The 15,255-nt window shown below is 34.5% G+C and overlaps 1 protein-coding gene, 1 long non-coding RNA gene and 1 pseudogene across 2 annotated transcripts; all 3 read right to left on the reverse strand.

Annotated features, from left to right (window-relative positions):
* Positions 1–4,646: 4,646 nt before the first annotated feature.
* Positions 4,647–5,702, reverse strand: LOC110934065. The gene is made up of 4 exons (XR_004890688.1): positions 5,339–5,702; positions 5,147–5,243; positions 4,939–5,042; positions 4,647–4,837 (listed from the first exon to the last, which is right to left on the reverse strand). It is a non-coding gene; the product is annotated as an uncharacterized LOC110934065 (long non-coding RNA).
* A 3,846-nt stretch (positions 5,703–9,548) lies between these two features.
* On the reverse strand, positions 9,549–13,808 carry LOC118479336 (annotated as a pseudogene).
* A 149-nt stretch (positions 13,809–13,957) lies between these two features.
* LOC110937607 lies at positions 13,958–14,713 on the reverse strand. The gene is made up of 3 exons (XM_022180050.2): positions 14,602–14,713; positions 14,415–14,495; positions 13,958–14,219 (listed from the first exon to the last, which is right to left on the reverse strand). The coding sequence occupies exons 1-3, from the start codon at positions 14,711–14,713 to the stop codon at positions 13,975–13,977; spliced, it is 438 nt and encodes a 145-aa protein (XP_022035742.1). The 3' UTR covers positions 13,958–13,974.
* Positions 14,714–15,255: the final 542 nt, after the last annotated feature.

Raw genomic sequence — 15,255 nt, forward strand, 5'->3', positions numbered from 1 at the left:
CTCGGTGTAATTTTTATTCGTGTCAGGCGGTTGCGTGGCACACGCTCATTTGTCCTGAAAAATAACAATTTTGCCCCTGTTAAAAGTTATAGTCTTTCCATCGTTATATCAGCAAAAGTATTGATAGTGTTTTCTTTAAATTGGTTTTCTCGATGTAATGTTTGTTGAGACCGTATTATGAGTAGTATGTATTAGTAACCGAAACACAGATGTATATGAAAGAGAAATATTTGGCTTAGTGCCCCACAACGCGGGCGGGGCAACACCTAGTTAAAAAGAAAGAGTAAAAGACAGGAAAATCGCAATTTACAAAATACATAATGTTTGATTCTGGCCCATATGATGGCGGCTCCTTCATGCCCAATACAACTAGTTTAATACCCGTCCGTTGGACGGCTTACGCTAACAACGTAACAAACAAAGATAATATGTATTGAGGGTGTTCGGGAACGCTTCTCCTTTTCTTCTTTTCCATATCCTTTTTTGAAAAGGTTGCAACCGTCTAACTTTTCCTTTTCTTCTTTTCAAACCACTAAAACTCATTCTCAAAGCCCATTATCCAAACACTACAAAAAGAAGCTCAAAATAAGCAATCCCAAACACCCACATTAAGTGGACACAAGTCTAAACAACATTATAAACAAAAGCACTGTTTTTAATTTATAAAAGGAAAACGAACGTGTATCGTGTACAACCACACAACAATATAAAATAAAAGTAATAGAGTGACAAAACATGAAATGATGTCATTTTAATGCAAAAGTAAACGGTAGGCAACAATGTGGGAAAGTTTTGTAACAGTCAAATATGGTTTACTCCCTCAATTTTTTCGGCTTTTGGACCGTCCTCTTTAACATCAAAGATGGCCTTTTTTTGACTTGTTGACTTGATGCATGGTGCCCATTTGTCAAAGTATCAACACTAATATATGGTAGCAAGGGGCAACATGTGGCATGGTTTAAATGTTCTTATGTGATAATATATCCCACAGTGCCAAGATAAGTTCACCCTTAGTGAAGCATTCTCAAAAGTCTTTATGCGAGGGTATTTAAATACATGGCAAATATAGAATGAGTTGTAAAAAGGACAAATGTGCTCCTGAATTTACTCAAATGATTGGTTTTCTAATCTTACCAAAACCTAGGCCGTTGAGCAATGCCAACCTTGCATGGAAATAAAAATGGAATCAGATATGAATTTAGTGGGTGATTATGATATAAAGTTGAAGAATTTGGAGTTGCAGATTGACTCGCAAGCCGTTTTGGTATTAAGTATACTTTTTTTATTAGTGCAGCTTTTATATAAGACTATTAAGTATACATATAACTTTTAATGTTTTTGTTATTACATTAGAAAACATGTAGATAGAGTGTGTCTTTTAAAAAAGCTATTTACTTTTAAAGGTTTTTAAATTTTCTTAATAAAATGGTTCATTACTTGCAAATACCACTAACTCAACTAATTTAGGAGAAAGTGGGTGTAGTAGGTATGCTTCTAGCAACCTCTAAATAACTAATTCGGTTAATAAGGACCAGTTGAGTAAACAAAACTCTACCATCATGTCAGCATTCTTAGTGTTTAGAATCTCAATCATCTTGCATGAAAGACAAAAAATGGAATGATTAAAAAAATATGCAAAATTATCAATATTGTCGATATCTCAGCCCTGTCACATTGTATCTTTATATATATATATGAAAGATAAACTTTACCTGTTGCTCATCGTGCATTGGATTTAACATGTTTATCTTACATGGAAACCAAAAAAAAGTAAAAGAATTGATTACTACTTAATAATACAAATTAAACAATAAGTAATAGGGTCATTTACCTAGTCAAGTTTATATGTTGATGTTAACCACGACTGGTCCATAAAAAACTAATTTTCAACTATGAGACTGTCTTTCTAAAAAATAAAATAAACATAAAAATACACATCCTACAAGAAAACAAAATTCATTGTTGATTACATTTAATGAAGTAGGTTAGTAGAATATTTAATAAAATAAATTACCTTGGCAAGGTAGTTTGTGGTTTCATTCGGATCTACTTTTGCTCCATGTAAATGTATCCATTTCCACTTATCCTTTGCTACTTTTGTTCCATGTCACTCGGATGAGATGAAAAAAAGCATAACTATATTACAACAATGAAACATGTACGTCTCCATCTCTACTGTTTAGTTTATCTTACCTTGGCTTTCGTAATCGTCAACTTCGAAAATGTACTTCATTTCTATAAGTTGAAGTGCTCCGCAAGTTCTGTTGAGAAAAAAATATTTTTTTAAGACACTATTCACATATTATATAGATATGCTAAAGGGCAGTTGCAACCCCAACTTCCCTCGTTGCCCCACTTTGTTCCTGCTAGTGTTAGTCTGAAACTTATGAAAAGAAATATAAATATTCAGCATGTCTAAACTTTTACCCCTAGTGTTAAAAGTAAAACAAACCTTTTGTTCTTTCTTGATCGGGCTGATGTGTTGGTCCTGCTTGGCTACAAAAGCTTTTTCTAGAAAGCTAAAATGTGATACATCAAGTGAAGGGGTTTCAATTATATAATAAAATCAACAAAATAAAAATACACTCATGCAAGCATGCAACTCTAAAATCGTATAATTTGATGCATTGGTATTGTAAAATTACATAAAAAAGGTCACCTCTTCACTAATCTCTCTCAAACTGAGATTTGTAGGGCTGAAACATTGGCTGTAATAAAGGATCTCAACACTTGGGAGTGTTTCTCTGATCGGACTAACTATAAGCCAGTCCTGCTTGGCTTCAGAATCATTGTTAGAAAGCGGAAATGGAAAGTTTCTTAAGTTGCTAATACAATATATATAATATGTATTTTGTCACTTTTGGATCATACACTTAAATTCCGCACCATGTAGAAAATCAGAGTTACCTTGCATGCAAACTCTGCTGTTGAAAATAGGTATTGTATAGCATGAAATATGTCTTGTGAGAAATCTGCAGTGTTTGTCTTGGTTATGTGACCAACAAAATGAAATACGTTTTCATGCTCCCTACGTATTTTCTACACATTATGCTTGGAAGTTACGTAGACCGTTATCCCCACTACATGCTGAAAAGTTGGGCTAACCACCCATTAGGAGATAACCACCAAAGTTGTGGAGATAATGGGTCGGAAAATGTGGAGCTAACCACCCATTAAGGAAACCGCTAATAACCGCTCTGAACCGCCACAATAGCGGTTAATTTTGTGAGTTTAAGTGGTTGAGATTTAATCTTAGCATGATCCGACGGTGGAGATTGATTTCAAAGGTAACTTCTACTTAATGGGTTCCATATATATATATAACTAGGTTATCACCCGTGAATACTCACGGGTTGAATATTTATATTTTATTAAATAATTGTATATATACTTTTGAAAATGAGTAATGTTTGAAACTTCTATTTTTATCACCCATAATTGAACAAAAATTGTATTTTAAACAACCAACACCACATATCATATATTTTATAAAATGTACGATATGTGACGATAAAAGTTATCACCCGGAACTTCCATTTTCGTAGTATACCAATAATTAGAGTAGCATGTTAGACATTAGTCAACATTATTTTGAATTAATTTAAAAAATCTAAATACTATATTTAATTATTCATTTATGGATTGGTAAGTATTTGAACATGAATTAGAATGTTATGATTATGATTCGTTTATAGATTTGAACATATACATTTAAATAATAAAAATCCTACAATAATATTCCAGTCACCAAGCCTACAATAACTAATCAAATTTCACGAAGTAATCAAATTTCAAAATTAATAAACTGAACCGGTTTTACGAAGTAAATAAAATGTTCTTATCAAAAGTTTGCTGATGAAACTTTGGGGTGAAAGAAAATCACTTTATCAATGCTATAGATGGTTGTACCATTTTCTTGAAGTAAACAACGAATGTAAAATTTATTTAAAAATGTATTATGTGTGGGATGTAAAATCGTAAATTTTATTTAAAAAGGCGGATGGTCTTTGAAAATAAAGAAAAATAAAACGGAAAAAAAGATTAAGTTAATGTATACTTGGTCCAGAATTGAGTAAGATATTAATTTGGTTTACATAACAATTTAATTAATGTGTTTTTTTTAACAAATTAAACTTGTAATTTCGAAGTGGGTATTTAATTATTCAATCGGTCACGAAGAACCACATGATGCCTATTAAAAAGTAAATTAAACCAAATGAAGTAGCACCACACAATATATACATTCAGGCCGTCTACACTTTGTTGATTTTTTTAAATGTAAACATACATGTGAGAATCCATCCCGATTAGAAATAACACACATGCATGTCAACATGAAACACAACAAAATCAATTATCATATGCTTAATATCACTTAGTTGAACAAATTAAAGTGTAACAACTCAATAAGGTCAAAACTTATTAAACTTATATTACTACAACTCTTGCCAAATTCCTTAATTTTAAAACTACAAAGCAAGTAAATTGCACTTTTAAGCCACGAAACCATGAATCTACTTGATTTTTATCCCTGCATATCTACATAATAAAACACGAAATCTCAGCTAAATCAATAACTTAACATAGATCAAGTTCAAAACCTATCGGATCAAAGGATGATTGAGTTTGATTGTTCGTGTAAAACATCAAAAACAAATGGTGTATTCTTTCAGATTGAAGCTTCCATTAAACTTTGAAACAATGAGAAACCAACAGTAGATATAGGCTACCAAATTTTCCACTATAATTTCTACCAGCCACCTAACCATTCTCACACATTTCATAGTCTTTGGTTGCTCGAAACACCTCTCTATTCTACCCATGTGACGATGTGACCCTGATTGAATCAACTGACATTGTAAAGCTTGTTTTCAAGCCACGCGCCAAAAAACGAAGCAAAGAAATCATATTGCTAATAAATATAGATAGTATTCATACCATTAATGTGTTTAGAACACTTCATAAAGTTTAATGCTTTAGCCTTTTGAATGTAATCCAAAACTTCCACGTGAAGTAATTTTGTTCCCATCTTGATCATTAACCTTAAAAACAATAAAAGAAACACAAAAACTTATTGAAAACTTAAAACTACTAAAAAACTTGACTCGGGTTAGAAAAAAAAAAGATTACAAACTGAAATATATACCATCCATGAACCACCCTCCATTAGAACTTATGTAAGCTTTGTGAAGATGAAATTGGTATCGGTAAGAACTTGTACAACTTCCAAAAGTACACCATGTCTGTTAACATTATCCACATGTTACACCAACACTGATTATACAACTAATTAACAACATAAACTTGAACATATATCATCCACTAAGTAAACAAATACCATGGTGGCAACATTGCAGGATTCTTGTACACGTATATTCAATGTCGTATGATTAAAGATCATTGATATTATGAGATTAAGTTATAAATTAGAGAAATATATAATACTTGTTGTCCTTTATCAAGCTGCCATCTAACAACATGGTGAATGATATCCTTCCTAATGGGTACATTAAAAACACCACATGCCAACACAATCTTGAGTGACCCGTTGCTGCAGTAAAACATTGGATAGTTGTTCCATCTTGCCCATCTCTTCGCCTGCTTGGAGTTCGCTGCAACTATATAAATTAAAGAAATTGAAATGAGCAACCCTAAATGTAAGAATGCCTAAAACTACTGTTACATCGTAGTGTAACCTTCTTTGTTCGATACCCATAACCATAAATTTTCAATATATTATATATATGTACCCGTATATGTGTGTGTATAACATTAAAAAATCATGACAACTTTTTTTTGGATGCATTTTCCATGTAAAATTAAAATTAATGAAAAAAGATAAATCATCGATTTTTATTTTAAGCATTATTTATTATTTTATTATAATAAAAGCTTATATAAAAACATGGCTCGAATTGTAGGTATAACATTACATACCTCTCGTGCACACTTCTATTCACCATTACTTCCAGCCACGCCAAAATCCGCCGTGCACCCTCGTCCATCTCCGGCGACTCTCTTCGCCATCTTCTTAAGTTGTTTCCTCTTCATCTTGAATTTTCATGTATTATTTGATGCGATTCCATCCGGTAGTCATATAAAAATTTCAACCATATTTTTCCATAACAACCAACCATGTATGGTTAGAAAAGCGCTTATAGTAACATGTTTCGTAAGTATTATGTTCTTCATCTTATGATAAACAAAAAATCTATTGGACCATCTGTCGTGAAAAAAGTATGAAAAACCTGCTTTCCTAATTTTGACGGTAAAAACTCTTCCATCCATCGTAATGATTCGAACCATTCCATCAGGAGCTAACTTGTATCAGCTACCCAATTGTGGTAACTCTTTGGTAAAATTTGTATACACAATGAAAATTATTACAAACATATAATATAGAAAGAAAGTTGATAATATTTGACAGAATTAATGATTTAACCTCATATAGCTATCTATATATTTGACAGGAACTGAACAATTTCGTTAAACAATTAACTTTCCATAGTCAAATAAAGTGAACAACAACTGCCATTGGCCCTCGATCAGACTCAAGCTGGTCCGCAGAACTGAACTCACACTTAATTGAAAAAAAAAATTGAACTCTAAAATCTCTACTTTACATGTTAATGTTTGACATTGAGTTTTGAAAAAAGAGACTATCCCATCAAGAGTTGCTTCAACAATATCCCATCAAGGGTTGTTTCAACCACAGTGATTCTCAAATATATGATAAAATATATGATGAGAACCATAGCAAACTCACATATTCACCAATACCCTACTAACCAATCAAAGAGAACATGTAAACCACAGCTGCCCATTTTGATCATTAAGAAAATTATTTTTTGACCCGAACCAATCTTGGCCTGTTACCCATAAGCTTAACCCGCCTAACGTGTTGCTAGTTTCTACTATTATAATCTTTGCCCCCTAAATCTACTTTCTCCAAAGCTACATACAAAATGGCACATGGTCAGAATCCATCAATGGCAATAATTTCATATAGAGACATGTTAATTTTGGAACAAAAGAATGGGTTGTATTAATACTTTTGAAGCCAACATGTAAAAAAGGAGTATCCAGCTTATTCTAGTTTCAAAGGTAGGACATCAGATTCAAGCCATAAAAAGGAAGGAGTATCCAGCTTATCCTAGTTTCAAAGGTAGGACATCAGATAGAATTCAAAGATAATCTTCTCTAATTTTTTTAAAGGCACTATCACTTTCTAATGGTTAATCGTTTATCAAAGGAAATATGAATTGAACACACATCAACAGTTATCGATGAATACGGACTAAAGATAGATTCATATTGTCGTAATAAAGAACTTGTTGTTCGAAGTTTTATCATCCCAAACAAACAACAAAACCCTAACCCCTTGTGACTATACTTCAGCAGTTCAAGAGTCAAATCCCAACCACTTCGCACCAGTTTTATAAGCTCTCTAAGCAATTTCACGTTATAAAAAATCGACCAGCCAACAATATACACCAGATATAAACTACTTTATAAACTAAATCGACCAGTCAACAATAGCATGACAAATATCCTCCCAACATCCTATGAATGGATAGATAAAAGGTGGAATAAAACTCGAATCTGCAAGTCAACTTAGGTTGGTCAAAGTTTCAAAAGAACACTTGCATGCAATAATATTATGAAGGTAACTTACACAACCTATATTGTGGCTTTAAGTCTGCTAGTTTTGCATACCCAATATCCTGAAAAAAAGGTATAAATAATTAGTATAAAGTGAGTTTTCCTTTCTTGTTTATATTTGTTTACCTCATTTGGAATGCAGAGACTAACGATGGTACATCCAGCGATGAGATCGCCTTTAAACTTAGAAGAACTGTAATCTCGACCCCATTTAAGTATAGGAAAAAAGGCTTGTAAGGCAAGAATGAACCTTTTCTTTTTAGGTTGGTTCTTATAAGGGTTCAATGGGTCATCCGAAAGAAATGTTTCTTTCAGCACAGTTATGATTTCATTCAGCAAATCTTGCTTCTGTGGCTTCCCCACTTTACGAACATAAGGCACTTCATCTACTCCCAAGATTGATATGTTTCTGACGCCGAAATCTTTCATCTCAATATCCGCTGCAATCCGTCCACTCATGGTGGTGAGATTATCGTTTTTCGTGGAATCATGAACATGGAAAAGCTATGATCATCATTCTGACACCACCAGTATAGTCCAACCAGATGTAGCATAAAAAATCACACTATAGCGAATAAGAACATATAATATTCTTTCCCCCTACAAAATTTAGCAATCCTTAAATTTGACAACAGAAGATTCAAGGATGAATTGCATCATTTTAATAATAGTTGCAAGAAACTGATTCTATTAGGGTAAACAAAATTCTCTTTTCAATCATTTAAGCTATTGCTTCCCTAAATTATTGGAGTTTGTCAAACACCCTAACATCTAAAAATTACAATTTCAAACACCAGACTCATCTAAACCCTATTTTCTACAGCCCGTTTTACTCCAGATAATTATATGATTTTGATCAATTATCATCACTAATCACTTCCGATATGCATTTCCAAACACCCCCTTATTAGAAGTCAAGGTTTTAAGCGGTGTTTGGTGCCAATCTCCATGTCCTGAATTAAAATTGGAAATTTAACAGACCTACCAGTCATCCCCAACCCATAGATGACTTGTAACATGATCAAAATGCCCAATGCTCCCTCGATCAGTAACGGATCACGTTGTTTTGTTGTTAGTTATCACACTATTATCTGGTAGTGACTTGAAAGGGCTGTTTTAAGGCTTCAAGAACCGGCGTGAGTCAACCAGCAGACAACAAAAGGCCGGTTTGAATTAAGTGTTTCAAGGTTGAACCTGCATTCATTTGTTATGGGGAGTGTGACTTAACCATCGATCACGTCATATATAAATTATATGGTAAGCTCAAAAAAAAAAACATGTAGCACCCCATGGCTCACTCTACCAATTGGGTGCCGCTACGGTTCATCAAACTTGTGTTTCAATTTAGATAATTATAACAGTAAACGCATCAGCGCGTTGCGTCGGGCTTTTAACGTATAATGTAAAGTAACTTCCAATTTCCAGCCTATTAAAACTGCAAAATCAAACATCATCGAACAACGAATAAGTTTCTAATTCACATATAAATATCAAAAGCCAAATGTAGTAGAATCGTATGATTGTAACATCAAAAGGACCAAAACTTTGTGTAAATAAGACTTAACATACCGGGGTCAAGATATAAACTTGACAATCATATTTTCACACAATAATTGTTTCTTGTTTCTAAAAGCTTTCATTGTTAGAGACAAAAGTATTTTGGGTCTTCCGAGCCCGACCCATTTCGACCCTTACAAAAAGTGCAAGTTTTTAACTCGTTACTCGACCATCCCAGTTTTGCATAAATCAGTTAAAAGCAAATGACTACCCCCATCATATGTAAATTTAGCATCCTATAAGCATACTCTCGCTAAGAAGAACGAACCCTACCTCGGCTCGTTTACAGCCCAATAACTGGTTAACTAACCCACCAAAACACTGGTCTATGACTTGTTTGAAAATTGAAAATTTGGTATTAATGTTGTAACAGACATTCAGATCAATGTAGGTTCAGACCTTATGAGGAATGAAAAGGCAAAGAAAATTTACACATCAAAACTCACCATAGTCTCAAAAGCAAATCGAAAATCGAACCAGTTGCTCCACCAGACACGTTCTTTTTTGTAATTTATCAAATTTCAGCACGTTAACACTTTTAAAGTTAATATGAATGTACTAATGGCGTTGACTGTTATGCTTCCCACGGGAATAGCTTTTTTTGACCTTCACGATCTTCTCCTCGATACGCTTGTTTCTTACAACGAAACGTTCCACTCCCATTGTATTACTGAAATATAAAATTCAAACTCAAAGTCTACTCAAGTTCACATGAAAATAATCCTTTATTGCAAAACCCACATCAAATTTCAAAAAGTTGTTAAGATCTTCCTACCCGATCGAACATTGCATCACAAAGCTTTACAATGTCCGCATTATCTCCAACATTATTGATAGGAGTAAAACCCCGAATCACCGGTTCAAATCAAACGATAAAAAGAAAAGATAGAACTAAGACTCATTTGGATACAGGTTCACCACCAAACGAAACCGTAGGGCTGCGATTTCCAACCGAAGATACAGATACACCACTACGGTTAGAGAATCGTGTCTAAGTTCACCACCCAACGCGCCACAGTTGAGCTAGCATAGACCATTAATTTTAACCCATAATCCAATGAGATAAAATCAATACAAAAGTGTTCACAATCTAAAACTCTCTCCTTTTTTCATTCGATCAGTTGATTAAATAAACAAAAAAAAAAAAAAAAAAAACATTACAAGAGTTTTCTAGAACTAACCAACCCACTATACCCATGATCTCTAAACATGGGTCAAACTTAAACTTACATAACAAATTTTAAAAAACAAAACAAAACAAATGAAATAAACATGGAAATAAAATAAAATTTGCAAATATTAAAACATGAGGAAATTCTCGAAAAATAAGGACCGAATCTCTATCATTCTCCCCGTCATGAAAAAAAAGTTTGTCCTCAAACTTTGAATAACGTATGTATGAATTTACTCGAACTACAGTCACACGATTCGAGTAACTTCATAGAGCAACTCCATAACCAAACCAAGATACAGATACACCACTTGATTTAATTCGGGTAGCTTGTAAATCTTCATCGGAGTGAGATGGTGGTAACGGGTCAGATTTTTTTTTTGTAGCACTGATAACGAAAATGCTAATGGTTGTTCAACCAGGTGAATATTCATTGCATTAAAGAGCATTAAAGAGAACGGAAATGTTGTTCCAGTGAAAGAACTCAGATCATCAACAATTCGCTAAACTACCCGAGCTACCTGTTTGGCTACGGTTTACAATCTTGGGTACAGTCACACCACCAAGGTCTTCTTCCCGTCGTTCCTTTGATCACCACTTGATATGCCAAAATCAAGTTAGCCAGGAAACAAAGCGTTGCTCGCAGTTGAGTTCAAGAGTGCAACAAAATGAACTGAAATCTTGTAGTCCTCTAATCACAAAATTCTAAAACAATGCAGCAATGTGTTCACCAGAATTCCACCAGCAGTGATGTGTTTTTTTTCTTAGGTAGGAGTCAAAACGCATCGCTTTGGCTCTGATACCAAATGATAGGAGTAAAACCCCGAATCACCGGTTCAAATCAAACGATAAAAAGAAAAGATAGAACTACGACTCATTTGGATACAGGTTCACCACCAAACGAAACCGTAGGGCTGCGATTTCCAACCGAAGATACAGATACGCCACTACGGTTAGAGAATCGTGTCTAAGTTCACCAATTATGAACACGAACAACGTTAGAACCACCCAAAACTGCACATGTAACAGCAGCGACAGTCCCCAGATCTCTCTCAACAGCAAAAGCGCGACCACAAATCTCCCCCATAAATCTCTTTCTTGAAGGACCGATTTACAAAGGTGCATGTGACACCCCTAAGCTCTTGCGCCCAATCTCACTCCTAATCCTCTTCAATCCCATCAAAATATCCAAAATATCTTCGGTTTTCTTTGAAAACCCGATCCCCGGGTCAAGAATCATCCTCCATGCGGGCACGCCGCATAACTCTGCAGTTCTTCCACGCTCATACAGCTCATCAGCAACTTCTTTACAAACATCGTCATACTTCAAATTCTCATTGTTTTGCATAGTGGACGGGTCCCCTCTCATGTGCATAGCGATATACGGAACACTGAGATTAGCAACTACCTGAAACATATCGGAATCTAGCGTTCCGCCCGATACATCGTTGATTATATGAGCCCCTTTCTTAATTGCTTCTAAAGCCACTTCTCAGTAAAACGTGTCGATCGGTTGCAGTTTTCCTTCGATTTCGGATAATTTGAGAATCTTTTCGAGAACGGGGATTAACCTATCGAGTTCTTCTTCGACAGAGATCTTTGTTGCCATTGGACGTGTGGAATGAGCTCCGAGTTCGATAATGTCAACCCCTTCGGATATCATGGTCTTAACACGCGATATAGCGGACCCCACAGAGACAAACTTTCCTCCGACGCTAAAACTATCGGGAGTCAAGTTCAAGATTCCCATGACAGAAGTTCTCTTTGACCAATCCCATAACTGATTATTGACCGGTAAAACACTTCTTAACCCGTCTTTGCCTATCAAAGCTTCTCCACCTAATTTTTCCCAAGACTCAAAACGTCCGTTTTTCGAGAAATAATGCCAGCGTAGAACAGTATCACCGTCAATAGCCGACCCCAATAAGTCAACTAACGGAGCCATAACAAATGGCCTCTCAAAGATTCTTTCATGTGGAACCGTGACAATCTCCGAATTAATTCTGTATTTCCCATAAAACAGTATATCTAAGTCAATGGGCCGTGGGCCGTACCTAATACCTTTGGTTCGGCCCAATTCTTTTTCTATTTTCTTGAGGGTTGATAGTAGCTCATGTGGACCCAACTTTGTAACGCCTCTGATGGCTGAATTGAGAAAAAGAGGCTGCTCGGTCACGTAAGCCGGCTCGGTTTCGTATAAACATGCATGTCTTGTTATTTCTATGCCCGATTTCTTCATTTGAGTTAAGGCTTCGTTAAAGTTATTAAGCCTATCACCTACATTGCTACCTAAAGCTATTACTACTTCCTGTTCTGGAGAATGGACTTGTATTGAAGCATCCGAGGAGAAATGAAAGAAAGAAAACAATGTTGCATAAAAATGATGTAAAAATATCAATAATGTCGTAGATTTGTGAATGTTTGCTGAAATCTTCTAGGGATAGAATAAATGTGATTTTAACTGGATATATAATTTAGCACAGACTATTGGGAATTTTTGGGATCAGAATCAGCATAATTAACAAAGTCCTATATGAAAGTAGATGACAAAGTGACTTGTGTTGAACTTTCATTAGTTTTACACAGTGATATATGAGGAAGTCTACCTCTATAAGATGTGCAGACACGTGTGTGAGCTGATTATGATAAGAGTAGATGCTTGAAAATATCCAGGAATGTAAATTAAGTACTGAAAGGGAAATCTGTGAAACCAACAAAGCACAAAACGATTATAAGCGAGTATTATCTCAAACTTTGACAGCAAGATAAGCATGAATTTACCAAAATACCTTTATGTTTATTCATTTGTAGTTAATCATGTGTGTAGTCTTTCAATTTACTATATCTAGGTTTTAAAGTGGACTCATTTTTCTGGGCCTTTAACAGGTTAAACTTATCTCTTTTGTGCCTCCCACGGGAATGGCTTTGTTGACCTTCACGATCTTCTCCTCGATACGCTTGTTTCTTACAACGAAACGTCCACTCCCATTGTATTACTTAAATATAAAATTCAAACTCAAAGTCTACTCAAGTTCACATGAAAATAATCCTTTATTGCAAAACCCACATCAAATTTCAAGAAGCTGTTAAGATCTCCCTACCCGATTGAACATTCGCAACCTTCCGACTGATGACACCATGGTGCCATTGGTTGTGTGAGTAATAGGCTGTAAAACCTAAAATCATCAGAGTAGATGATGAAGCTTGTGAAATTTAAAAAAAAAAACACTAAACATAAACAAAAGGAGTAGAGAAAAAATATGAACATACATGTATGATTTTACAGTTCTTTATATTGTTGCTGGTTATTCGGTCTCCCAAATGCTAATTATTGTTGCTGGTTATTCGGTCTCCCAAATGCTAATATGACTAAATTCCTTGCTTGTTATCTCTATACCTTATTGTCCCTTGCTTCCATAACATGTAAAACAGAGAACACATTTTTGAGCATCAAGAGCCATACAGTTGGAAGGTAAAACAATAAATTCATGAATATATATATATATATATATACACGTTATTGAAGTTGAATCGCATTGACATGTTCAAAAAAACTCAAAATTGGCAAAAAAAAAAAAGCATCATCAATCTAGACCATTAAACACTGTAAAATTTTGCGACATCATTAAAATGAGTAACCAGTAATTCCGCTCAACCACAACATACAACATCATTAAAATGATACCTAGTTGATGAATTAAAAATGCTTGATCATCATAATGGGAAGACGATACATGATTGATCCTTCTAAGCTTTCGGTTTCGCTGGGGCTTTTCTTCGACGATTTCCGCCAATATAGTCAATTCCGACACTCCATTGTTTCTGATAGCTTTCATTCAAGACCCAAAAAAATTATATATTATACTGATATATATGGCATAAAAACCAATAACAGAGAATTAAATAACATAAACAACAATAACAGAGAATTAAATATACGGAACCCACAAATCAAAATCGATAAAACTCATAATCCAATTCGACTTCAAACACAATTCACTAAGATGGCACTAAGATACCTAACTTGTAAGCCGCCGCCGGTTACACCTTGTTGAAATTGACGGAAAAAAACAAATCGACGTCCAATAAATAGCCCTAATCTGAACTGATATGTAAAAAAAATGTAATCTGGACTAAAATAAACCCTAATCTCATAATCGAATTCGTGAAAAAACTAAAAACAAAACAACATAATTGTAAGATATACTCACCTTGTAGTGGAAGAATCAAAAACCCTAAGAATTTCTTCTTGATGTGCAAGACACCCGTTTTAGATTGTTTTGGAATCCATTGTCTCAAGAAGAAGAAAGAAACTGGCTTCATTAGGGTTTTGTAAAAAAAAAAAGAGTGAATGGCAGAAAAGAAGAATATAAGGGATCCATATATCCGACCCGAAAATTTCCGGATCCCGCGTCTATATTGTTTTTGGTTTGGTGTATAGAGAATGAGATGAATTCCCTCCTAAAATCACCCTCTACTCAACCATAGGATGCCACATCATCAAATTGGCTTCACCATCCAAGGACAAATAGCCCAAATCATCTCCTTTATTAATATACTAGGTTATCACCCGCGAACTTCGCGGGTATAAAAATTTACTTTATATTAATCGACTATGTCATTAAATAAAATAAAAATACATGTTTTCAAACGTAATTTTTTTATAATTGTTTTGAATTGAAAGTTGTAGTCAATGGGTTGCGAGTAAGGTCAGAAACTTCGGGCAAGAACCGGAGGTAGAAACTTGCCTCTCTGAACGACCCATGAAACAAAAAAAAACTTTTCTTTTTTATAATAAAATATACACATGAAGTTGTTCGAACCTGCAAAACAAACTCATTTAATTAAATTTAGAAGTTAAATAA

Source organism: Helianthus annuus, chromosome 4 (genome assembly GCF_002127325.2).
Source record: "Helianthus annuus cultivar XRQ/B chromosome 4, HanXRQr2.0-SUNRISE, whole genome shotgun sequence".
Lineage (NCBI taxonomy): Eukaryota > Viridiplantae > Streptophyta > Magnoliopsida > Asterales > Asteraceae > Helianthus > Helianthus annuus.